The sequence below is a fragment of the Urocampus carinirostris genome, chromosome 1, assembly GCF_059441175.1.
Source record: "Urocampus carinirostris isolate Australia breed hairy pipefish chromosome 1, RoL_Ucar_1.0, whole genome shotgun sequence".
NCBI lineage: Eukaryota > Metazoa > Chordata > Actinopteri > Syngnathiformes > Syngnathidae > Urocampus > Urocampus carinirostris.
Window position 1 is genome coordinate 57,679,195 of NC_142349.1, and position 26,888 is coordinate 57,706,082.

Below are 26,888 nucleotides of genomic sequence, written 5' to 3' on the forward strand. Positions count from 1 at the left end.
CTTTCAAAATGGCGAATCCCATGAACGCAACATTTGAGGCCAGCTCTGAAACAGCGATTGTAGTGAACAGCAATTGCATACCACTCATTTCTGTTTGGAGGTAGGCTATAGTGGCTTTTTGTTTGTATTTTCATTGCGTGTGTCGCTGTTGGTATACTTCTGTCTGGCAAGCTTCCCGTTAGCGTTCGGGCTGCAGGGGGCTATTCTGCTTTGTTTGCTCCCGGTTGGCGCTCGTTGGCTGTTTTTACATTTCCCCTTGGTTTATTTGTGACCGGCTTCACCTTTGTCGTCGTTGCTGATTTTTGTTGTCGGTTGCCGGTTAGCCTGGTTGCTCACTGTGGAGTTTTTAGATCGGCTGGCCTGGTTTTAGTGCTGTTTTTTCAGTGTTAGTTCACTGTTTGGTCAGCTAACTATGTTTTTTTATCTGCAAGGGCTATGTCCTGGTTGCAACCCGTTGGCGGCTCTCTATGTGTTTTTTGCAAGTTAGCCCCTTTTTGGCTGCTCGCCCTTTGTTGTACTATTACTGCATCTACTTGCGACACAACACTTGGGCATTTTTCTCAAAAACTACCAAAATTTGGCTCAAAACACTCGTAACTCTTACAGACTAATTAACATATAAACCAATATGGAGACTGTCTTACAGGTGTTTCGCCAAAGATTTTACAGCCCAGAGTGACAAAGACAATATATGCCGTTTTTAAAAGGTATTATCTCGAAAAATAATAAGAATAGTAGGTAGTATTTTAGTGGCTCATACCATTGTATGGAAATTAATCAATTAAATCAGACTCTGAAGAAAGTCAGTGCTCTATGTATTGTTAGCGGGCCTGTGAAGTGACTGATGCGGTGTTGCAGGTCCTGCCTACTAAGGCAAAGCTACGTAACAAGTCTCATAAAAGCCACCCCTGCTGAGCCAGTATCTCACCAATGCCAGATACATTACCCATGAAATGGATGACCTGGAGTTACAATTCGTGGAAAACTGCTATTTGTGACTCTTGTATTTTAATCATCACGGAGACCTGGTTAACTCAAGTATCCTCAATGCTAGCAGGTAGCTAGCTGGCTGCTATCTACATTGCTTTCTTACACTGAAAGGATAAGCCGGGGAATTGTCTTAGGGGGGCAGGGGTGGGCAGTGCCCACCCACAGATACGCTCTGCCCACCAAAAGCCAAGTGGATGTGGGGAAAATGAAACAAAAGAAGCAAAAAAGGGTAAATGAAGAACAAAACAAGAAAAAAAGTGGAACAAATAACTTAATAGCTTGGAAAAAAAAGACAAGAAAAAGGGAAAAAGGAAGAAAAAAAGACAGATTTTCCAGGGGTCCCTTGATCAGTATACCTGTATTATAACTAATAATGTAATTTTATGCACAAAATCAATCAATTATTATTTTAAATAACATTTGTTATTTACTATTCTATTAAATTATAAGAGCATTTATTTTTTAACCCTCCAGGTGACTTTTAACACGTTCAAACTTTGAACAATTTTATACTTGTATCATATACTTTGTATACTCAACAAACTTAAAGTCAACAACACTGAAGCCATGAGAAATTGCATATTATTATTGATCAAACACAAAGGGAAAAAAGACTTTAGAAGGGAGCTGGCTATATGTTGTTTTAAATAATGAAACATGATGTGTGCTGCTGCTTAATGTGCCGTCTTTGAAGGTGGGGTGCGTAGTTTGAGGAGTCCCAAAAAGTTGAAAGGTATGTATTTTGTCAGGACCAGAACGGAGACAGGACCCACTTGCGTTACGTTTCTCTCAGTTTTTGTGGAAGAAAGAAAAGGGTTGCACTCACGATCCGGTAATCGCTGGTCGTGGGAAGCAGGTCGCTCCGAACGCAGAAGTGGGACTTCCGTGGCGAGCGATGGCGGTGTCAGGAACGGAAAAAACGGGTCAGTAGCCGGAACAGGAGAGCAAAAAACGTGGTTGGGATCAGAAACGAGTCGAAAGCAAGGAGAGGAGAGTAGACGTGGTCAGGATCAAAAAACAGGTCGAAGCCAGGGAACGGACGGGAGCAAAAACAGGTGTGAGTCAGGGTCGAAAAAAGCTGGCCTAGAGTAAACTGAGGTTCGCAGACGGGCTGACAACAGGTGACAGAAGGGAGTGGGCTTAAATAGTGACAGGGAGCCAATCAGAGTCCGAGGCTGTTGGCGCCAAGTAGCGGGCACAGGTGCATTACATCGGTAAACATGACAGTATTTACCCTATTACGGATGTGTTAACAACCAAACTGAGTTCAAAGAGCCCTCGTGCTTTATTTTCCACTGCTCCTATCTGCTTTTATTTTACTTTTATCAGAAATATTTGGGGAGAAACCAACCCACCAAAAGATGACAAAGAAGAGTTAATGTGAGCGTGTCTAAGAAAAAAAGGCTAAACATGGGGTACTCTGCTGCCATCTCCTGGCTTAAAGTTACAATTGTAGGCTTAAGTTTTCAAACGATGCATCCCGTATTGAACGTGCATAAGTCAACTCAAGTCTCAAAAAGCTCTACAGACAATACACAAACATCAACCTAAAATCTCAGAGCCTTCGCTGGGAAAATGCTGGTCTTCTATTGATTCCAAGAGTCAAGAAGAAATCCACGTGTTCCAGTCGAGCGCCGCACAATTGAAACAAATAATTTTCCCTAAGAAACAGGACACCCAAGGTTGCCACTTGCTCTTTGTGTAATCGAACATGGCTAAGATGTTCTTGGAAACACTTAATGGGGTGTAAAAATATTTTGGGGATGATAATAATAGTTGTGCCCCGCCCCCATGCATTTAAGCATAACTGCGACTGATGGGAGAAGCCTTCTGATTTGGTCATCTCATCTCATCTCATCAGCCGTACCGCTTATCCTCAATGGTTGTACTATTGTATAATGAATATGAATGACAATAAAGACCGTTCATTCAACTTTGGTTCTATATTCTGCATTATTTTGATCTATAGTCGTTACTTTGTTACAGTCGTAAATATTATATGTTACTGATATCTAACAAATAAACAAAAGTTTCTAGTTCGCAGGTTTTTACTATTGCAGGACGTTTTTTGGAACGCAGCCCCCGCAAAAAAGGGATTACTGTCCCTTTAATGTGGAAGTCTCCCCTTTTACACATGCAGTTCTAATCCTCGCCTATTGGGGTCACTTTTGCGCCGCTGCAAGCTCCTTCCACACATAGAGCGCGCACACTCGCCTCCTCCAAGCCGGATGGATGACTTCAGCGTTCCGCCTGGGTTTCCTTTATGATCCGGGGATCTTCCTCCTCTCTCACCACTCTTCAGCCTGCCACGAAGGAGAAAACACGCATTCGTCCACGACTCATCCACGCATCTTGCAGCTGCAAAGAAGGAGCACCTGACAACAGCTGGGATCGAACCTTGGGAATCCTGCAAAGGGCTTTTAGAAGAAAATAACATTTAAAAACGAACCAAAAGGGTTTGTTTGTGCTCCAAAAGGATTTAAAACGACTCCAATCGATTCAACCAACATGTCCGAGGTGTTGCCATATAACGAGGGGAAAATGAGCGGCTACGGGGCGGACAGCGAGGTCAGCCAGATGTCCTTTAGCTGCGGACTGCAGGACACAAACGCCTTTTTCGCCGGCTCGCAGGGGAAAAGGCCCCCCAAGCTGGGCCAAATCGGCAGAGCCAAACATGGTATAAATTTGTTTTATTATTTTTGTCATGCTCCAAACTGTATTTATGTATTCTCACGCGATGCTTTCTATAACAGCCTCAATATTGTGCCTTGTGATTGTTTGTCACGTTTACACGCAGTCGTTAAATAGGAACTATTTGAAATCTGTTAATTTGACTGATTAAAAAAATCATTTTAATGTGATATTGTGACGCAAAGTTTAAAGAAAGGGCGATACATCGCTAGACGTGTTTATAAACCGTTTCCTTGCGATGCGTTCAATAACCAGCTGGGAAACTGCGCTCTTTGTCACGTTTACATCCAATCATCGGTAAGAATCATTCAAAATGCTGTCATATTATTTAGTTTTTATTTATTTTTTAATTTGTGACGCAACCTTTTAAAATGATTGATAGTTTATAAACTGTTTCCTGCGATACATTCAAAACCAATTAAGACTTTACATTGTTTGTCACGTTTACTCGTGATAATTTAACAGAAATTATTCACAAAAATTGGTAATTTTACTGTTTTTGAATTCATTTAATGTGATAGTTTGACGCAGCTTTTCAAAAATGATCGTTAGACACTTTAACTAGTTTCCTTGCGATGCGTTCAAAACCAGCTGGGAAATTGTGACGTTAAAGTGTTTGTGACGTTTACATGCAATCATTAACAGTACTTATTCGAAATGCAGGCATTTTGCAGTTTTTATTGTAAATTTTAATTGTAATATTGTGACTAAACGTTTTAAAAAATGAACAATAGACAGTTTATCAACCGGTTCATCGTGTTGTGTTCAAGTTCCTGGGAACTTTGTGTTCAAAGCTACGTAATGTCTACCGTCGTGATCTCGTGATGCGTTCAGTGGCTTGTCGAGTATGTTTGCCGCATGTTGGACTTTATATACACGATTTTCAACAACATTACAGTTGTTTTAAACGTCTTGTACTAGAATAAACAAGTTTTTTTTATTCGTAGTCACACGATGCATTCAACGAGCAGCTGGGAATTTGGGACTGTAGACTGTTGGTAATGATTTTATGCTATCATTTATTTTAAATGTGGCCATTTTAAGGTAATATTGCGACACAACCTTTAAAATGAATGATTTTTTTATCAACTATTTCCATACAATCTTGTGACGTATTCCAGTTCTTGGAATTTTTTTGTTTGAGGCTACGTTTGTTAGTTATGTTCTTGTGGTGTGTTCAGTGACTGTATTATTGTTTCCCTCATCATGCATTTTTGCATTTATTAATATCTTTTGGGACGACTGTCTTTTCTTCCCATTCTCTAACATTTGTTTCTGGTACCGTGAATAAAAATAGTGCTTTTTGATATGTCATCTATACCACTGGTGGTCTATTGGTCGGGATTCAGTGCTCTCACCACTGCGACCCGGGTTTGATTTTACCGTTGCATCCAATCCTTTGCAATTGTGGGTTGCAATTTTTTACGATTGATCACTCATAGCCTAAATCTCGTGTATAAAGTTTTGACTTGTTTATTTTGGTAAAAAAAAGTGTGTTATACACAAATCAGTACGGTACGTTTTGTGAAGATATTTCAGTCATTTTGAACGTTTTGTAATTGATTTGAAAATATTTGTTATTCTTTTTTTCCGCAGTGGTGATCGAAGATGACCGAATAGACGAAGTCCTGAAGGGAATGACGGACAAGTCCTCGCCAGGCGTCTAAAGGACCCGCCCCCCCACATTGAGCGATGCCTTGCGGACTTTTTTCATTTCTGATCACCGATTTGAAGCACTTGTCGGCTGTGCATGTCGGAGGATTGCAGGGAGGGGGGGGTCGCTTGCAGGGAGAAGGAAAAAACAAAGGGAAGATGGCGATAACACGCAGGATGAGAAGAGGAGTTCGGAAAAAAAGGAGTGCAAAGATTGGTCGTGGGAGATCGCTGGCAATCCTCCGAAAACGAGTCCCTGATGTGTTTTTTTCTTTACAAGAGAAAGAAAACCCTCCCCCCTCACGCCTCCCCACTCCCTAGAAACCGAGACGGGCTGGTTGTGGCGTCTCGAGTTACGATGACTTTATTCTTGAAAGGATGAACTTTGACATTAAAAACATCAACACCTAGTAACTACTCCCCCCACCCCCTACTTCACGCCAGACGCAAGCAAAAACAAGCTGTACAGTAGACTCAAGCTTGAAGCCCCCCCTTCCCCTCCTTCTTTTAAATGATGCGTTCAAGGGAGCTGTCCTTTCAGCACTGCTCCAATGCATTCCCCTTGATGCCCCAACCTTTTCCTCAAAGACCATTCAAACTCTGAAGTCTTGCTAAAAAGAGATTGTATGTACAAACATGTAACCGAGGATGGTGCAATGTTCATATTTTCCGTAGTGGAACGGCGCTCGTCGTTTTTTTGTCTTCTATCGGGCTCGTGTAGCTGCTCCGGCGCCATATCTTTAAACGCCGAGCGAGGGTATAAACGCAAGATTTTTTTTTTTTTTGTCTCCACTAACGTATCTCAAAGATTGAAATCTGTGTGAGCAAAATGAGATTTCTTTGAACAATTAATCGAGTTAATCGAATTAATCGTTGTCTATTTTTATAATGGATTCATCTTTAAACCCTGAGCAAGGATGTATGAGCATAACTTTAGTTATTTTGTGGCCGTTTTTACTTGAACGTAATTTAATTTTACTTGTATCCTGTGTATGCAAAAAGGTGACCACTCGAAACCCCTAATTTAATTATTGTAATTAATCATCTATTTACAAAAAAAGTGATTAATTTTCAAAATCCAAGAGAGAAAATAAACACAATATGTTTGTTTTTCTTTTCGCTTAACTCCACAAATGTAACTCAAAGATTGAAGTCTGCATGCGCAATTGGTGATTACTTTGAACAATTACAAACTAATCACTGTCTATTTTTATATAGAATTAATATTTAAACCCTGAGCAAGGATATATGAGCATGACTTGTTTCTTCCATGAATGCAACTCAAAGGTGGAACTCGTATCATGTTACGCAAAAAGCTGATAATACGGAACCCTTAGTCAAATTAATCAAATTAATCATAATGTATTTTTATAAAAGATTAATCTTTACACACCGAATAAAGATATATATACTCAAGACATTTATTTGGGTCGTATTGTGTGTACGCAAAAGGGGGATTGTTTTGATTGATTATTCAAATTAATCACTGTCTATTTCTACAAAGCATTCATGTTTAAACGTCAAGCCTGGATATATTTGTGTGACTTTAATTGTTTTGTGGCCGTTTTGTCCATGAACGCAACTTAAAGATTGCTCCTCTCCCTTAACTGAATTAATCTAAATAATCATCTATTTTTATAAACAATTAATCTTTTAAAGCCAAGTGAGTATATATATATATATATATATATATATATATATATATATATATATATATATATATATATATATATATATATATATTCAAAAACCGTACTCGTGTGTTATGTATCCATTCATCTAATTAATGGAATTAATAACCATCTAATTTTATAAACAATTAAAGTACTTGTGATGGATTTTTTCAGAAGTTCAGCTTCCCAACCGTACATACAAAAGAAACTTGGTCAGTCCGCACATTTTATTGTATTTTTTTTTACAATTTTATAAAATGCAAAGGGAATTTATAAACCAATTTTTCGAAAGCAACTGTTTGAAATAAAATGTTTGGATTTTGTTTTATTTAGAAAAATGTACATCTTTGTATATATTCTGACACTAATTGAGCCAAACTTATTTAGAATTTTATTTGAGATATGTACAATATTAATTCAGAAAAAATGTCTGTTGGCAAATAGAAAGATGGCAAATAAAAGATTCAGTTTATCCAAATAATATTCCAAAAAATAAATTACGTTAGCATGCAAACAGTATTTCAGGAAAATATTTGGCATGCATAAAACCAAAAATCTTTCAGTTTAGATAATGGAAAACGGCACCAAAAACAAAAGTTACATCAATATTTCAGTTTGATTAATTTGCATTCAATTACATTTAAAATGCTGGCCCAACTGCAGAGACTGAAATGAATATGGAAAACTGATATGCGGTTTGTTGCATGCAGTGGTACCTTAACTTACGACAATGTTGTCCCAATACCAATACTGATACTAATCGTATATCAAATTGCATCCCCTCAAACATTTTGAAGAATATTTTTTCTTAAAATGTTATATTTCTGTAATTTTGAACTACCAGATACTATTGTGAGCTAACATTGCAAGTAATGATACTTTAAAATATGGCAGCTATTAAATTAAATTTTGGTAAGAGGCTTGTCTAAAAACACACCCCCCCCCCTCCCTAAATAAAATAGAATACGACAAATGAATATAGGTGAATTACAATAATTCTATTCAATACTGATACTACATACCACCCTTGAGACATTAAATGTCCCCTGAAAACAATTAATCACACGAGGGCAACCAATACCCGTACTGGTCTGCATCGATACTTGGCGATACATATTTATCATTTCCGATTTTAATTTTCTATATGGTACAATAGTATAGTAGAGCCGATTCATCAATTAACACTAAACCTCGGTCCGCCACTCAACAACCCTCAAAGCTTTATTTACACGTAAAGGCTAAAAATACACAATAACGTCTAGTGGTGAGCCATAGCCTGCACCCAAGTGGCTAACATGAGTGGCTAGAGAAGGAAACAGCAGCAAAAAAGCACCAGATGCCTGAAACACGGGACTCAGATGCTCTCGTATGTGGGCAAGCAGAACCGATTGTTGAAATTGGAAGAATTTTATTTTTGCAAAGGGCTGCTGTTGACCGCTACCCACATCCAAATGTTCACATTTAACCACCCTTCGCTAGGCCAAGTACCACCCTAGCTTTATTAAGCTTTGTTTACACAGCGGCTTATAATAACAATAGTGGCTAGTGGTGAGCCATAGCCTGCAGCCAAGTGGCTCAAGAAAAAAAACTGTTGAAAAAATGTACCACGGGGCTGCTGTCGACTGCTACCCACACCCAGATGTTCGTACGATACCTCTGTTCTCTTTAAATAACCTCCCCTATAAAATATGTACAGTATTTACCCATGGCATTTTCTTGTACTGTGTCTTTAACACCACAGGGCTGTATTTACACTGCATTTCGATTGATAGGGTCGATTAATTATTCGAGTTATTAACTTTTAAGTCAGGGTACCACTGTCCCTTTTTCCGCCATGTTTTACGTCATGCATGGATTCTCACTCTAGTGCCAAGATGGCTGCTGCCGAGGCTTGACCCCGCCCCCTTCTCACCAACGTTTTACCCGCCCTCTCCCCCTCACCCGGCACGCTTGTTTTTAAACGGAAAGCTCATATTTGTATTTTTCTATCTAAATATTTGTTATTTAAACAATATGCTCGTATATGGTCTTACGGTTCATCGACAAGGACTAAAAAAAGTTTTTACTCATATGGGACGACGCTTGTTTTGCTCGTCGGAAGCCGGAAGTTTTTTTTCAAAGACTAACTGAATGTGTCTGTTTTTTTGCACACATCGATGTTCAAACTATTAGTAAGAAATCGTATACTGTGACTTGAGCTTTGTTGATGAAAATAATGGCAGTTTTAGAGAATATATTGCACTGTTTACGAGTACGATCAAATAACGCGTGGTTTTTTGACCCCGATATTGACTGTCTTGATTTTTTTTTTTTTTTACGTTTTAATTTGTATTATTTTAAAAACACTGGATATGGTTTGTTGTGCATGAAAACTGAATATTTTCAATAACGGAACATCATTTTATGAAGCAAAAAAAAAAAAAAGAAAAAAAACTGCTATTAAAAATGTCATGACATTCTAAGAATGAGTCATTGTATATTATGATGCCATTTTCACTGTATTTGGTGAACTAATAAATGGTGAAAGATGGATTATTTGTTTATTTTCTCCTCCCAAAAATGGGAAAGAACTTTTGAGTCTTATGATGTGTACCGTGGAAAAATATACAGTGGTTAAGATGAGTGGCTAGATGAGGAAACAATCGGACAAAAAAGCCAAGATGTCAAGCGCCAGAGGCCTAAATAAGGGAACTCTTAATAATAATAATAATAATAATAATTTCCTTGTATTGTCATTCTGTGTAACAATGTACACAGAACGAAATGTCGATTGCACCTGACCCGTTGTAGCGAGCCGATGCAGCCGCAGCCAACAGAGGGCGCCGCCGACCACTTTTTAAGTCTTAGGAATGACTTCACGCAGCTTTATAAACACAGATAACAGTAAGGATATCAGCGAGCTATTGACTACAGCCAAGTGGCTTTCTTGAGTGGCTAGAGAAGGAAACTGGAAAAAAAAGGGTCATATGCCTTAATCACGGAAGTCAACAACCTTCACTTGCATGAGTTGCTGTGGAAGGCGAATAACACTGATGGACAAAGCAGGAACAACTAAAAATAACAATAAAGGCTATCAAGTCATATACTACAGTTAAGTGGCTAACATGAGTGGCTAGAGAGGGAAAAATTGTGAAAAAAGTGCTATATGCCCGAGTCACAAAGGTAAGGGACTGAATCCAAAATGTTAGCAACATTTTCTTGCATGACTAGTTGTGGAAGGCGAGTGACACTGAAGGACAAAGCAGGAGCAGCTAACAATAACAAATGCAGCTAACAGCGAGACAAAGCCTGCAGACAAGTGGCTAGCATGAGTGGCCAGATAGAAAAACAGTGGTGTAAAAAGCACCAGATGCCTGAATTACAGAACTCAGTAATTCTTGCTTGCAATACTAGCTGTGGAAAGCAAGTGACATGAAGGACAAAGCAGGAGCAGCTAACAGTAACAAATGCAGCTAATAGCGAAGCATAGCCTGCAGCCAATTGGCTAGGATCAGTGGCTGGAGAAAGAAACATTGGTAAAAAAGAGCCAGATGCCTGAATCATGGAAGTCAGCGACGTTGGCTTGCATGACCATTTGTGGAAGACGTGTGACACTGAAGAAAGAAGAAGAAGCTAACAATAATAATAACGGCAGGACATAGTCTGCAGCCAAAGTGCCAATGTGAGTGACCGGAGAAGGAAACAGTGGAAATAAAGCCCCTGACGCCTGAATCCAAAACTTCAGCAATGTTCGCTTGCATAACAAGTTGGGAAGGTGAGTGACACTGAAAGAAAAAGCAGGAGCATGAAATAATAGCAATAGCAGCTAACGACAAGACATAGCCAGCAGCGAAGTGCCTAACATGTGTAAATATGGAACGAAAAAGATGGAAAAAAAAGCTGAAAATGCCTGAATCACGGACCTCAGTGCTAGCTTAGAGGAGCTGTGGAAGGAGAGTGACACTAAACAACACAGCAGGAGCAGTTAACAATAACATTTTTGGCTAGCGACAAGCCGTAGTGTGGAGCCAAACAGCTAATGTGAGTGACTAGAGAAGGAAACAGCGGGAAAAAATCAGATGCTTAAATCACTGAAAACTTTGTTTTCTTGCATGAGCAGCGGTGGGAGGCGGGTAACACTGAAGGACAAAGCAGGAGCAACTAACAACAACAATACTTAACAATGGGAAAGAGCCTGAAGCAAAGTGGCTAAGATGAATGCCTAGAGAAGGAAATAGTGGGAAAAAGTGTCATATGACTTAACAGATCTCAGCAATGTTAACCCGCATTGTGATCTGTGGGATGCATAGATAGATAGATAGATAGATAGACAGACAGACAGATAGATACTTTCCACAGAGGGAAATTCACACTTCCAGCAGTATCCTTGTGTTGAAAATACAATAAGAATAAAATAAAAGAAATAGAATACATAAATACCCAATGTAACGTGTTATATTAAGGCATGTATAGTTTTTCTCTAGGTTTGGTTGGCTTAAAAACAATGGAACGTTTACATTTTTAATATGTTCGTCAAACCTCAGGTGACTGTCAAAAGTCACACCCAGATTTCTGACTGTTGAACTCAAGTTAGAAGACAGGCTACCAAGGCCGGCCGTCATGGTATCCCCAAACACCATATATTGAGTTTTGTCTAATATCAACAATGCAATTCAAACAAAGCCCATTGATCGTTACTGTTTGGTTTTACTGACGGATCGATTTGTATGTATGTGGCTAACATAATTAATTTTTTTGGTTTGAACAATTTTATTGACACTATTAACAGCAAATAAACAATGTGAGGTTTGAACAATTTTTCTCGACAATCTTAACAGCAATTAGGCATATTCACAATTTCGTTATATCTGACAATATGACGTTGTAACAATTTTTTCCGACATTTTTAACAGCAATTAAACACACAATTTCATTATATCATATCCCAACAATATGAGTTTTTATCGACACTTTTAACAGCAATTAAATACATTCACAATTTCATTATATCATATTCTAACAATATGAGTTTTGAACAAATTTTATCGACACTTTTAACAGCAGTTAAACCAATGTGTAAAGGGCAATACTAACATAACTAATTAGATCCGACAGCACTTGTTTTCAGCCAATCAGAACGCGATGCAGACGACAGCCCTGCCCCTTTTTTCCATCACACACAATGCATTGCATGCTAGCTCTTTCACCAGCTCAACATGCATAGGATCGATGGTAACCGAAACAAAGTTATTTGTTCTACAGTGTGTCTTTTGTTTTTATTACGTGGCTGTTGGGTTGGTTAGTAGTCAGTAAAAGAAATTGCGGTTTTTGCGGTCGCTTTACTTGCACTTTTTCAGAGTATATCACTGCGCCCTCGTCTGCATAACCTGTTAGCATATGACTAAAAACAAATGCAAGTGAAGGTGCCTTTTAATAATTAAAGTAAATCTTGTAAATCATGGGAGATCGTGATCCGGTGTACAGACGCTCCCCTACTTACAACCGGTCGACTTACGAAAAACTTTTTTTTGGGGATGTCGAAAAATATCCTGAAATTGCTATAAATTAGATTTTGCATTGTGTGCACCGTTTTCCGAGTAGAGGACAGTACTGTAGTCCTTCTTTCCGCCACTACCGGCGTGTGGCGCTATCAGAGCTCACCCAGCATCCACCCCGTAGAAGAAATCCGGCTTCCTTTTCCCAGTTCGTGTGTAAACATTCTATACTGTATCCCCAGCACGCTAAGAACTTTGACATTTTCATTGTTTACTATCTCGTGCATATTTATATTGTTTTTGTTTTTTGGGGGCGGCAGTAGCTCAGTAGGTAGAGCGGTCGTCTTGGGATCGAATCCCGGCTCGTCCGTGTTACATGTCGAAGTGTCCTTAGGTAAGACACTGAACCCCTAAGACCCCCGATAAGCAGGTTAGCGTCTTACATGGCTGCAATACAAGGCCGCTATTGGGAAATGTGAAGCACATTGTAAAGCGCTTTGGGAAGTCATTGACTTGAAAAGCGCTATATAAATGCAGATCATTTCATTTCATTTAATTCAATATGGTTGGTGTAAAGTGTAAAGAAGAGATGAGCTGTTTCTTTTGAAATGAAAGTTGCATAAGAAAGCTTAATGCTGTTGAGAAAATTGTTGGATCGCTTTTTTTCTGCCTCTTTTTAACACAGGGGAGGAAGTCGCCTAACTGTTGAAGCTCATCTTCCAAAAGTAAGTTAAACTTAACTTTATTTATCTTTATAGAGCGTTTTATTTAATAAAATGTTTATTTTTAGTACAAAACAATACAGGTTACTTATACAAGCCATAAACATACCTATACAAACCTTAAACATACAAAATATAGCACTGAAGCAGCTTACGAACAAATTCAACTTACAAACGATAGTTTGTAAGTAGGACAGCGTCTGTATCGGGTTTGTGAGGCTCGTGATATAGTTTCCCCTTCGGAGACTCGAAACGGGTGGAGATGGAACCACTTGTTTCGTTATTTGATGTGCTGGGTCACTCATTTATATATCCTTTTATATACCATTATCTCTCAAAAATCTGAATCTATTTCTATGTGTAATTGGTATGCAGCTTCTGACTTCCTCATAGATCACCAACATTTTGCATCCACCCTAATAAGGTAATCAGCGTCTTAGGACACCTTGATGCCAAAAATATAACTCTGTATCTAATAATGGAGACCCTTTTCTACATTTGAGATACGTTTGCATAATAAGGAAGAAATGACACGCCTATGCTATCAGGAATAGCGACCAGAGTTGCTCGCTTGCTATTGTTTCAGCCGCCCTATTTGCTCCACGTGTGATACATAGATACTCTTACTATATTTGGCGTGGCTTACCGCTATCTGTCAGATGTATTCATTGGCTCAAGAAAGAAAAAGTGGAAAAAAGGGGGCAGACACCTGAATGATGGAAATCGGCAACCATCACAAGCAAAGGCTTAGCTGAGAGCGGTAAGTGGCTGTTACATGCTAAAAGCACAACAGGCACAAGCATTCGAGCTTCCATAGAAGTAAGACAGTATCCAAATGTTTCAGCTGTGTAATCTAATTATAAATTTTAGAACCTACAAGTCTGTCACGGACCAGGGCAGGAAACAGGAAGAAGAACCCAATTGCGTAACACACTCACAATTTATCGGGGAGAGGAGGAGGGCGCTCACACTCGATCCGGGGATCGATGGTCGCAGAAGTGGATAGAAATCCAAACAAAAGAATGTTCAAAATCAAGCAAATCAGGCCGAAAATAAAACAGGATCAAACGCAGGCAAATTCACAGAACTAGGTGTTTCATACAGAGTTTAACAGGAGTCTTTTAGAAGTTTCACAGAAGTATCACAGACGCTCAGACAACTAACGGCTCAAAGGAGGGCGTTTAAGGACTGCCAAGGAGCAATCAGTCAATGCGTCTCAGCCGGTGTCCATGGGCGGGGCCAATTGTGCGCCGTGGCAACTGCGGCAGAATCCGGCGCCACCTGGCTGGGACCAACTGGGCGCCATGGCAACTGTGACAAAGTCTTTAAAAAAAATAAAGTTATTTAATTTTTATTCTACTTGGGGGAACTATATAATACACACTGGGGCTTTAAGGTGCTTTATACTAGTGGAGAATGCCCAGAAATAGCTTAACCAACAGAGGAAGAAATGACACAGATCTCCAGTATAAGTGATTGTGTGTGAAACGATATATGTGTTCCTATTTTTTCTTGCTATATCTGAAAACTTAGTCTAAATGAGCCCCCCAAGAGGAAAAGAAGTCCAATATTTCTTTTCTATTTTCTCCATTTTGTTGTTGTTAGAGAGTCTCACTTGTTCCTAGTTTTTATGGTGACAAATGGATGGAAAGGGCCTGCAAGGTTAAAAATCAGCTTGACTTCTATTAAGCCAGGCAGGACATCCAGCACGAGGGGGGAGTGGGGGTCGCTTATATAAGTCATTGGTCTCGGGGGGAATTTGATCCCGGCTGCGGAGTGACCAACAAAGCAATTTGTATTTTCTCTGCAAGTTTTTTGGTATCCCTGGTGGAGTTCGGCCTTTCTCTTCACTTGAATTGAAAGTTAGCTTCAGTGCCTCTAATAGGCTGACGGGTGCAAAATGACAGAAGAGACTCAAACAGACATATGACCCCACTGGACTTTAGTTGTGTAACAGCTAAATGGGGTCTGTTGATTTCTGTATTATCTTTGCTGTTTTGTTCTGTGTTTGATTTAGTTGGGATTTTGCACTTTGTTTTTTTCATCGCTTTAATGCCTTTCGTCTGCCAATTTGGGTATGTCCTGGTCTTGTTATCATGGCACTCCCGCTTTTGTTCTATCTACATATGGGTATATGACCTGCGGTGTATTTCTTTCATGTTTTGTTCAGTTAGAGCTAGTGAGTGTTGCAACATATCTTGCTGTAGAGCATTCAAGATTGGGCGAGCCTTCTGATTTGCATTGGGGGAGGGTTCACACGGTGTCCTCTTCCTTTTCCGTTTTGTTCTGTTACAAACAGTGTGTATTCCATCATAGTCCAGCATCGTCCTTTCATGTTTTGCTCAGTGTGAGCCAGTTTAGATTCCAATGTGTCTCGCGTCTTGGTAACTTTCATGTTCTGTTCATTTAGATCTAGTTCGTGTTTCGACATTATGTAGAGGGATGCTTAGTTGAGCCTGTGTTAAAGTAGCTTTGATGTGTTGGAATGATGAAGATCAGAGCAAACTTCCTCATTCTGTTTGTGTATACCGATTCCTTTTCTGTTAATAAATAATTTTCTAAAATCTTAATTTGTTTCTACATTATTAGATCCCCATCATTGTGACAATCCCCACACCAGAACAAATTACTGTGGTATCCTGGGGTCTACTGTTTCTTATTGTATCGCATCATGTAAAATAGTATCAAATTTTAATAAAGCGGTACCAAATCTCAGGGTGTCCCCTGCCCACTGCCCGAAGATAGCTGGGATGGGCTCCAGCACCCCCCACGACCCTACTGAGGATAAGCGATACAGATAATGGATGGATGGATGGAGTACCAAATCTTGCTCTGTGTATCAATGTGCGTATCATATCGCCATGTTCCCAAAGATACTCATCCCAACCTGAACTCACCTTTACGCAATCCTAAACGCTCAGCATAAATAGATATGCAAAAAAAAAAGAAAACCCCTGCATTTTCACAAGTGTTCTCAGGGGCCTTGAAGCGGGTCGGCGAGGAAAAGAGATAAAACGAAAGGGATCACTGTTACGTCCGGGAAGCCATTAGATGCGGTGGGGACGGCAGCAAACATCGCTGCCTATCTGCCCATCTCCCCCGGGGCAACGTAATGGCATGAAATACTGTGTGGAACGCTTATGTAACAGGGGCAAGAATACTCATGGATGCCTGCTCGGCCGGCGGGTGGTAAAAAGGAATCACATCAAAGCTCGCTGCTCACTTTTTAGCCAAGAAGCGGGAAAAGCTTTGTTTGTGACCGAATGGACTACAACTGCCCCTGACGGCATTCTGTTAGCTTAGCAGAGCCATCTCATTAAAATTACAATAGTCTTTTTGTTATTAATTGAATAAAAAATATAGCAAAATCAGAAAGAGTCAAATTGTCCTCTTATTTTTGAGGATCATTTACATATTCTGTTATTTATGCATCATGTTTATGGACTATAAGGTTCACCGCGAAACCCCAAACTAGCTAGAAATTTGAAAATGTGCTTTCTAATCCAATGTACCTTACATACAAGAAAACATAGAAAATTGGAAATGCATAGATACAAGTCAAGTCAAGTCATGTTTATTTGTATAGCCCTTAATCACAAAGAGTCTCAAAGGGTTGCACAGACCACAGATGATTGCAAACTACAGACTATTATTACACAATCCCCTGATCCAAAACCTACATGAGGGCAATGAAAAGCTAAAAAAACCTCAACATGAGGAAAATGAAGAAACCTTGAGAAGAGACTGCACATGAGGTAATCCCCCTTCCAAGGATGACCAGGCTGCAATGGATATTGCAATAACAAATAAGATGCAGCTTTTGTCAACATAAAATACAGGTTATTCATAAGCTATAGAATAGAAGTTTGTTTTAAGCCTAGATTTAAACAGTTCCACTGAGATTGCAGATCGAATCTCAGGGGGAAGAGCATTCCACAGCACCGGGGCTGCTCTCGAACCTGCTGATCTCTTCTTGGCTCTTGGGATCACCAGTAGACCAGCATTTTCAGAACGAAAGCTCCGGACTGGAACATAGGGGGAAATTAAATCTCTTTTGTTTCAATACTGCATATGGTAACTGTTCTACCTTTGAAAAACATATAGAGTGCTCTTCTAGTGCCCTCCTGTGGTTAACATTATTTACTTTAATTGTACAAACATGCTTGTTATATTCCAATTAATGATGAAAGGGGTTCTTATAATAACCAAAATGCAATATTTTTTGTCTGAATACAATTTTCAGGGCTCTGTAAATTTTTTGAGAACGTTTCAATAAATATTTTTTTCAAGCTTAAACTTCAGTAAACACTCAAACGAAGCCGAGAAGACATCAATGGGTTTTGAACTTGCGAGGAGCTTTCGGACAAGGGAATTTCCCTGGCACTTGTCCATGAGTAAAAACAGAATCTATCTACAGTGGTTTGTATTTTTCTCATTGTTTTTCCTTACTCTCATGAAGGTTTTAGATCAGCGGATGGTGTAATAATAGTCTGTGGTTTGCAATAATCTGTGGTCTGTGCAGCCCTTTGAGACTCTTAGTCATGACCTGACTTGACTTGTATGGTTTGGTCATATAAAACATTTTTTCAATCAGTAAACAATGATTTGTTATTCCCTGTTTTAATTAAGTTCTGTAAAAGAGAGACATAATAGGCATCATAGGAAATGACGTTATCACTTCTTTTTTGTTATTTCTTGTTTAATCAAAGAGATCTAAATACTCTTTAGTTCACAATCTGGTGTGCCAGTGCAAGTTCACTGTTCTGCTTTTGAGTATCATGTAGAGTGGTCTTCGAGTTCCCTCTTTTGTTCGTTGGTCTCTTTTGGTTGTTGCACATCATTCACTAACTGTCTAGCTGGCAAAGAAATAGTGGCGTGAGGACAACACAGTAACCATTTATAAATGAATTAATGAGTTTGAATGCTGAAACCAGGTTTCATGTTAATTTATGTTTTATTAAATAATTTATTTCAATTTAAATGTATTTATATATTTTTTATGTAAGCCTAGCTCTCACTGAAGTTTTAATTCCTTCAGGCCTTATAGTCCAATGTCTATTATACATGAAAAATATGTCACAAAAGACTATTTTGGGGTGCGCCTCATATTTCAGTGCGCCTAATAGTGTGGAAAATACGGTACTATCTATTTTAATTGACACTTGCCTGGTATTAAAAAATAAGAGTCAAATAAGTAATAACCAATGTGAAAAAAGTATTTATTTAATCAAGTTTATAAAGTTTTGAACACCTTTTTAATGGCCAAATTCAAGCGCTATTTAAAGACTTTTAAAGCCAATATTTGAAGTTTTCCAGTACCATTAAGATTTACATATGCAATTTTTAATCCGTTGGGTGCATTTATCAAGACATATTATTTTGGATCTTGAGTAAATATATATGTTGATCTGGACCATACATTTTGACACAAATCCGTCCGCATATTGGTGTAAGAGAAAAGGAGAGTAATATGTAGCTTACTTTTTCAGTTGCAGGAAGTTCTTATAATTCAAATTTACCACTGAGAAACACTACCTTGATTTTTTTTTTGCATGTCCCATAAAACCCTGAGAACGCCTGATCTCGGAAGCTAAGTAGGGTCGGGTTCGGTCAGTACTGCCTGGGAATACAAGACGCTGTAAATAGGTCATTAGGCGCACGCTCTGCTGCAACAGCACTGACTCTACCCCCCGACCACCTCTGTACAGTATGAATTTCCCTTCAGGACCAAATAAATTGAATTATCATAATTCTTATGATCAGAAATGTCCATAATTGATATGCCCTAATACACATTTCATAGAGCCCTGTTTAGGTATAGCATGCACCTGCGACCGGTAGGGAGTGAATGAAATGAAATGAAATGATCTGCATTTATATAGCGCTTTTCAAGTCAAGACTTCCCAAAGCGCTTTACAGTGTGCTTCACATTTCCCAATAGCGGCCGTGCAGCCATGTAAGGCGCTAACCTGCTTATTGGGGGCATTAGGGGTTCAGTGTCTTACCCAGGGACACTTCGACATGTAACGCGGAGAAGCTGGGATTCGAACTGCGATCTCTTGATCCCAAGACGAGCGCTGTACCTCCTGAGCCACTGCCGCCCCATGAAGACGCTTCCTAGGACTAGGCCATACAAACTAATGCCAGTTGACGTTAATCGTGAGGGAAGAACAAATATAATGGCAAAGCGAAGACACCAGAGAGCAGTGTCGGTGATATTTTGAGTTGTGAAACATGGCAACAATTTCGAATATTAACAAGGACTTCACCCAAAATTTTAAAAATTGAATATTTTTAAGCACTCGTTTGAACCCTGGTTCATAAAAAAACAAATGAATAAATGAATAAAAGAATAAACTTATGAATTGATACATAGAAGGACAAAGTCAGTTCCTCTCTTGTTGTCAATAACAAGGTTATGAGAGCAGCTAATATGTGCGCAGCTTCCAGCGGCTAGCCGCGTAGTGCTAAAAGTGCAGCTGTGCACACATCAATATCGGAGTGTGTTGTTCACTCAGCACAGCACGGACGCTATCGGGGCGATCGATATCACGGCTGACGGGGTGCGCCCCTCAACCTAATCACGCTTTTGTTGACGAGCTGCTGTCGGACCCAATTGTGAGTTTGCCTTGTTAGCGTCGCGGCTAACGCAAAGATTGGCCTTTGCTAGTTAGTAAAAACATCTCTTTTCCTTTTCAGTTCAAGACTAGTTAGTCCTAAAAATGAGAGATGAACCACACTAATATTAATCTGTACAATATGACCACGATGACTCCTACATTGTCTGTTTATGTGTTTGATAATACAAAAGACCCCCAGGATACGGCGTTCGATCCGTATGACATTTACACTTGGTGTGGAATGTTTTTTTGGGCCCCTATTTACATTTTCCTCACTATACAACACCAACAAAAATTATTTTGCAAAACACTTTGCGGTGTCCGTGCATATTCCGAGTTGGGTCTCTAAGATACTTGACTGTTATTGGTCGACATTATATAAAATGTAATTGGCTGAACTACCTCCAACAATGCCTTTCTCTACCTCACATGCTTCGTATTTAATTAATGAGTCAGTGAGACAATACTGTATTTTTTGTACTGTATGTATTTGCTGTGTCCTTGCAATGATAAACAAATATGAAAAATGAACACAAATGTCTACCCTTTGGTAAGATGCATGGCTGTAAACAGTCGATGGTAACAATGCATGTGCGTTCTTGAGACTTTCTTGATAATCGCAGGCTTCATTTCCATGGTTAAGATGTTTTTGCTTCTTCCTTTATCATCACTGCAGGTTTTGGGACCCTTAACTAAACAAATTTAAGTTTTTGCACGAAATTCTGAAATGAACAAAGACAGAAAGTCATTGTGGGAGGAAATTCATCCACTAGAATATGGGCATCTTTTTGAAGCCGTGATGCAAACCAATAGCAGACCGGCATATTTTATGATGTTTACCAATAACGAAAGGCATCCTAGAATTGATGAGGCATGTAACAGTCATAGATACAAACAAATGGGTCTCGAATTGTCACATTTCTTTTTCAATGGGTCACCATGGTAACCGGAGAAGTTTCCAGGGGTGGCAAATGAGCAAATGCTAGGTGCTAAAAGTTGATGCTAACAGGTAGATGCTAAAAGCGACATACTCTGCTGGCAATGAATTGGGCCGGCTACATGTTAGCAAGTCATGCTAACGGCTTACTGCTAACAAGTTATGCTAATGGCTACATGCTAACTGCTGCATGCCAACGGCTACATGCGTAACCAGATCCACGAGAGACTATATGCTAACAACTAAATACTAACAGCTAGATGCTAACGGCTCTATGCAAACGACTGAATGCTAAGAAGTTATGCTAACGACTACATGCTAACTTTTACATGCTAAAGGCTACATACTAACTAGTTATGCTAATGATTACATGCTAACAGACACATGCTAACAAGCAACGCTAACAGCTACATGCTTAAAGGTACAAGCTAACAGCTACATGCCTACTGCTACATACTAAAAGCTATATGCTAACGGCTCCATGCTATTGGTTATATGCTAACGAGTCATGCTAAAGGCTACATGCTAACTGCTACATGCTAACAGCTGCATGCTAACTAGTTATGCTGATGGATACATTCTAACAGCTTCATGCTAACAAATGAATTGGCCCATTCAAAAGGTTACTACACGGTGTTATTACTATAGATATGATTTCTATACTGTCTCTTAAGGCATCCGCTTATTGCTAAAGAGTACATGCTAACGACTGCATGCTAAAAACTTCATGCTAACGGTAACATGCTTACATCTGCCAGATCCAGCCCCAACTCTCACAATAGCCAAGGGAATTGTCTAGTATTATATAAGATCCTAAAACCAAAAACCCTTAATGTATGTGGCAAAAAAGCTGTGTGTTAAAATCATACATAAGGCCAGGTACATTTTGTACATAAACAGTTCTTATCATCTTGAAAAGAAAAGACGGCCTGGTGTGAAAAATCACGGCTGAGACCTAATAATAGCGTGTAATTACATCTTGGGGGGATTAAAAATAAATGATTTCCTCTTTACTCATGTGTGGCCCGGTCACCGCACTTCCTGCCTGTCTGCACAACGCTTCTGTGTGTGTGTGTGTTGTGTCACCATAAGGCCATGTGAAGAGTATGTTGACCGCAAAGTTCCTCCGCTGTCATAATAATAGATTTTTAACATGGCAACACACTTCTTGCTGACCTATAATATTGTATAGCTAATTGTAAAAAAAGAAAAGTAATATTTGTTGGAATAAGACGTTTTCCATTGCAAATATGAACACTTTATTTTAATACACATATAAACATGTTTAATACAATATACACTTCTGCACGCGTCATATATATACATTATATATACATATATATATATATATATATATATATATATATATATATATATATATTATGTCTAGTTCAAAATTGCAAAGAAAAAAAGAATTTAAAAATGTACATCATGATTTAAAGTGAATGAATAAAATAAATAAGATTAAATATGCCTGCCACTCAGTGGATGGTGGTGCATATCCATCCATCCATTATCTATACCGCTTATCCTCAGTAGGGTCGCGGGGGTGCTGGAGCCCATCCCAGCTATCTTCGGGTAGTGGGCAGCGGACACCCTGAACTGGTTGCCAGCCAGTCGCAGGGCACACAGGGACAGACAACTCACTCGCTCATTCACACCTAGGGATGATTTGGACCAGCCAATTAACATGACATACACGTTTTTGGAATGTGGGAGGAAACGCACGCAAGCACGGGGAGAAAATGCAAACTCCACACAGGAGGATTCGTTCTCATGACCTCAGAACTGTGCCGCAGACGCACTAACCACTTAGCCGCTGTACCGCTTTAATATGAAATAATAAGATATAAACATCCCTTATGTCAAGTGATAGATATCTATATCTATATGTATATCTATATATATATCTATATCTATCTATATATATATCTATATCTATATCTATATCTATATATATATCTATATGTATATCTATATCTATATATATATATCTATATATATATCTATATATATCTATATATATATATATATATATATATGTATGTATATCTATATGTATATCTATATCTATATACTGTATTACCAACAACAATTTAATACAGAAAATGAATTAATAATTTAAATAGGAAAATGTACTATTCTACTTAATTACATTTGCATGTATTTTTTCCTTTTACAGTGAACATCCAAGCTACTTCATTTTTGAACTTTTTTTATAATGAACCTCATTCATGTCGAGCAACTCAGGATCTCACAACAAAATGTTAATTAACAATATATATGATATAACAAAACACATGTACAATATACCATGTTACACTACATAAATAAACACATTTGAAAAAAAAAAATAGGGTGTAAGATTATTTTGTATTTTGTAAGGGAAAATACGACAGTTTGTAAGGGCATGGAGCCCTGGAGCTTGACAGGTATGAAATAGTTAGTTTATCGCTGGACTGTAGATCAGGCAAAACCAGGTTTAAATTGTGGTACAAACGCTGTAAGGCAATTCGGGATGATTGAATAATTGATTATACTAAAAATGCAAAAATAACCACCTTGACCTTTGCATTTCATTTCAAGCATATATTTCATTTTAATGTTAGATTTCAATATTGATCGATGGCAATCCGACAGGTAAGAGGTACTCAACTGCCTCACAACTTACTCCATCGGGGCAAGACGAGCACGTGGATCTTCGCCGCTCGCATGATTTATGCCCACCGGGAAACAGCCTGGATATGAATTATTTACTCGGCACTCTGACAGCGAGAAAAAAAATGTCATGTCGAATGAATGATGTCATGCGCAAGGCCAATTGCAGGGAAGCAGTCGGTTCGACTACCATTGACTGTTCACTGAGATGAGGAAGATTCCTGTACAAAAGCGTAAGAACGGTAGAACAGATTAGTAATAGTAAATGCTATAATGTTAAAATGACAAGTCTTTGTATAGTCTTTTATATATACAGGTCCTTCTCAAAAATTGCATATTGTGATAAAGTTCATTATTTTCCAAAGTATAACGATAAAAATAAAACTTTCATATATTTTAGATTCATAGCACACCAACTGAAATATTCCAGGTCTTTTATTGTTTTAATTTTAAGGAATTTGGCATGCTAAAGGACAATGAGTGAATTGAGCTGCGGATCGCCACCAACAACGTCCGGACGCCGCATTACATCACCGGCTCGAACGAGACGAAGACTCCGGTAAAAACAGGGGTTTGAGACTACGCGCTACAATAATAGCCGAACCATTGACACACACTGCTCACTCGATATGGAGTTTCTAGCAGTATTGTGCAGACCCTTCTATGTACCGGGAGAGTTAACTGTGGTCTTTGTGTTTGCTGTATACTTTCCACCGCTAACAGTTTCACCGGATGCTAACGTTAGCATAGCGCTAAATCTCCTGCCCACTGCTATCATCAAACAGCAGCTTGCACACCCCAACTGAGCTTTATCGTCGACGGCGACTTTAATCGGGCATGTTTATGGACTGTACTCCCAAATCCATTCAATTGTGGACTGAGCAATTCGGAAAAACACTGGACTATGTGTAATGTAAGATCAAACATTCGGTTGTATCCGGCAACTCTGTTTGACCCTCACAAACAGAGTTGCCGGATACAACCGAATGTGAAACTGGAGTCGTCCAATTTCGTTGTCACAGCATATCCCATGTTGTAACAATGACAATAAAGGCATATTCTATTCTATTCTATTCTATTCTATGCTTACAGCTATATGCTAATGACTTAATGCTATTGCTATTGCTAACGAGTCATGCTAATGGTTATATGCTAACAAGTTATGCCAAAGGTTACATGCCGAACCCTAACCCAAATCCTAACCCCTAACCCCTAGCCTAACCATTTTGGCATTAAGACCCCAAATTCCTATCTCAAATAATTAGCATTTCACGAAAAGGAGCTCTAAATGAGCTACTAACCTAATCATCTGAATCAACGAGTATACTCTAAACACTTACAGTATATTCTATAGCTTATGAATGACCTATATTACCTGTGGACAATATCTGTGTATTATTTGTTATTGCAACATCCACTGCAAGCTGGTCATACTTTTGATTTCATTTTAATTTAATATTATACTTTAATTATTTTATATATTTTAGTTTTATTGTTTGTTATTGCAACATATGTTGCAGCCTGGTCATCCGCGAAGGATTACCTCATGTGCAGTCCCTTCTCAAGGTTTCTTTGTTTTCCTCCTGTTGAAGTTTTTGAGTTCCTTGCCCTCATTTAGGTTTTAGATCAGGAATGGTGTGATAATACTCTGTCGTTTGGAATAATCTGTGGTCGTGCAGCTTTTTGAGACTCCTTGTGATTAAAGGCTATACAAATAACATGACTTGACTTGACCTTGAGGCTGTTAAAAACTCCCAGCCTGGTTCATTACCCAAAACTGCAATCATGGGTAAGACTGCTGACCTGAATGCTGTACAGAAGGCCACCATTGACACCCTCAAGCAAGACACAAAAAGAAATCTCTGAGCGAATAGGCTGTTCCCAGAGTGCCCTGTCAAGGCCCTTTATTGGGAAGTCTGTGGGAAGACAAAAGTGTGGCAGAAAATGCTGGCCAACCAGAAGGTGGTGACCGGATCCTGAGGAAAATTGCAGAGAACGGCCAATTCCAGACCTTGGGGGAACTGAGGAAGCAGTGGACTGCGTCTGGAGTAGAAGCATCCAGATCCACAATGCACAGACGTGTGCAGGACATGGACTCTTGGTGCCACATTCCCCAGGTCAATTTGGAACCAGAAACCAGCGGCAAAAATGGCTGACCTTGGCAACAGAACAACAATGGACTGTTGCTCAGCGGAGCAAAGTACTTTATTCGGATGAAAGGAAATTTTGCATGTCCTTTGGAAATCAATGTGCCAGAGTCTGGAGGAAGACTGGGGAGAAGGAAATGCCAAAATGCCTGAAGTCCAGTGTCAAGTACCCACAGTCTGTGAGGGTCTGGGGTGCCATGTCAGCTGCTGGTGTTGGGACATGGGTTTTATCAAGGGCATGGCCAATGCAGCTTGCTATCAGGAGATTTTGAAGCACTATATGCTTTCTTCTACTAAAAAGCTTGATGAAGATGAAGATTTTATTTTTCAGGACAACCTGGCACCAGCTCACAGTGTCAATACCACTGGTTAATGGTTTACTGACCATGGTGTTACTGTGCTCAAATGGCCTGCCAACTATCCTGACCCGAATCCCATAGAGCATCTGAGGGATATTGTGAAGAGGAAGTCGGGAGACACCAGACCCAACACTGATGATGAGCTTAAGGCTGCTATCCAAGCATCCTGGGCCTCTATAACGCCTAAGCAGTGCCACAGGCTGATTGTTTCCATGCCATTCCGCATTGAAGCAGTCATTTCTGCAAAAGGATTCCCGAACAAGTATTGAGTGCATAACTGAACACTTTAACATTTTAAGTTTGAGTATTTTAAAAAAAAAAGGCCTTTTTTATTTGTCGGATAAAATATGCTAATAATTTGAGTTTTTTTGTTTTTCCTTACTATTTTTGCCCAAATCATCAATATTAAAACAATAAAAGGCTCAAACTACTTCAGTTGTGTGTAATTAATTAGTACATTACAGAATAAAATGAACTTTATCACAAAATGCTATTTTTTTGGAAGGACCTGTATGTATAAATCATGCTCACTGGGGTTTCATTTAAATCAATTAACTAAAAAAAATAATTTAAAACTCCTGTGTGTATTATATAGCGACCCCTAGTTGTGTAAAAATACTTCATTCATGTAAAAAAACGCACGTTATCATTTTTTCTAGACTTATAGTTTGGATATTTGTAATAGAGATACGCAACTTCAGATGCCCTTAGGAGAAGCTGACATGTTTGGCGGTCATCTTCCTACTACAGATGCCCGAATAAAAATTTTGCGAACATAACTCGCGCCAGTAATGCTTTTAGCAATAAACAGGCATGTACCCCACACAGCTGTACCTAGCATGTGATGGTCACCAATACAGGCATTTATTTTATTTTTTTGTTCCACTGTTTCCTTCTTCAGCCACTCCTGTTAGCCACTTGGCTGAGAGCTATCTCTCGCCGTCAGATGCTATTGTTATTATTA

The 26,888-nt window shown here is 39.0% G+C and overlaps 1 protein-coding gene across 1 annotated transcript; it reads left to right on the forward strand.

Annotated features, from left to right (window-relative positions):
- The first annotated feature begins 3,238 nt into the window (after positions 1–3,238).
- camk2n2a (calcium/calmodulin-dependent protein kinase II inhibitor 2a) lies at positions 3,239–7,064 on the forward strand. Its single transcript, XM_088346567.1, has 2 exons — positions 3,239–3,667; positions 5,278–7,064. Exons 1-2 carry the CDS (start codon positions 3,499–3,501, stop codon positions 5,346–5,348), a joined length of 240 nt encoding a protein of 79 aa, XP_088202693.1. The 5' UTR covers positions 3,239–3,498; the 3' UTR covers positions 5,349–7,064.
- The last annotated feature ends 19,824 nt before the right edge of the window (positions 7,065–26,888 follow it).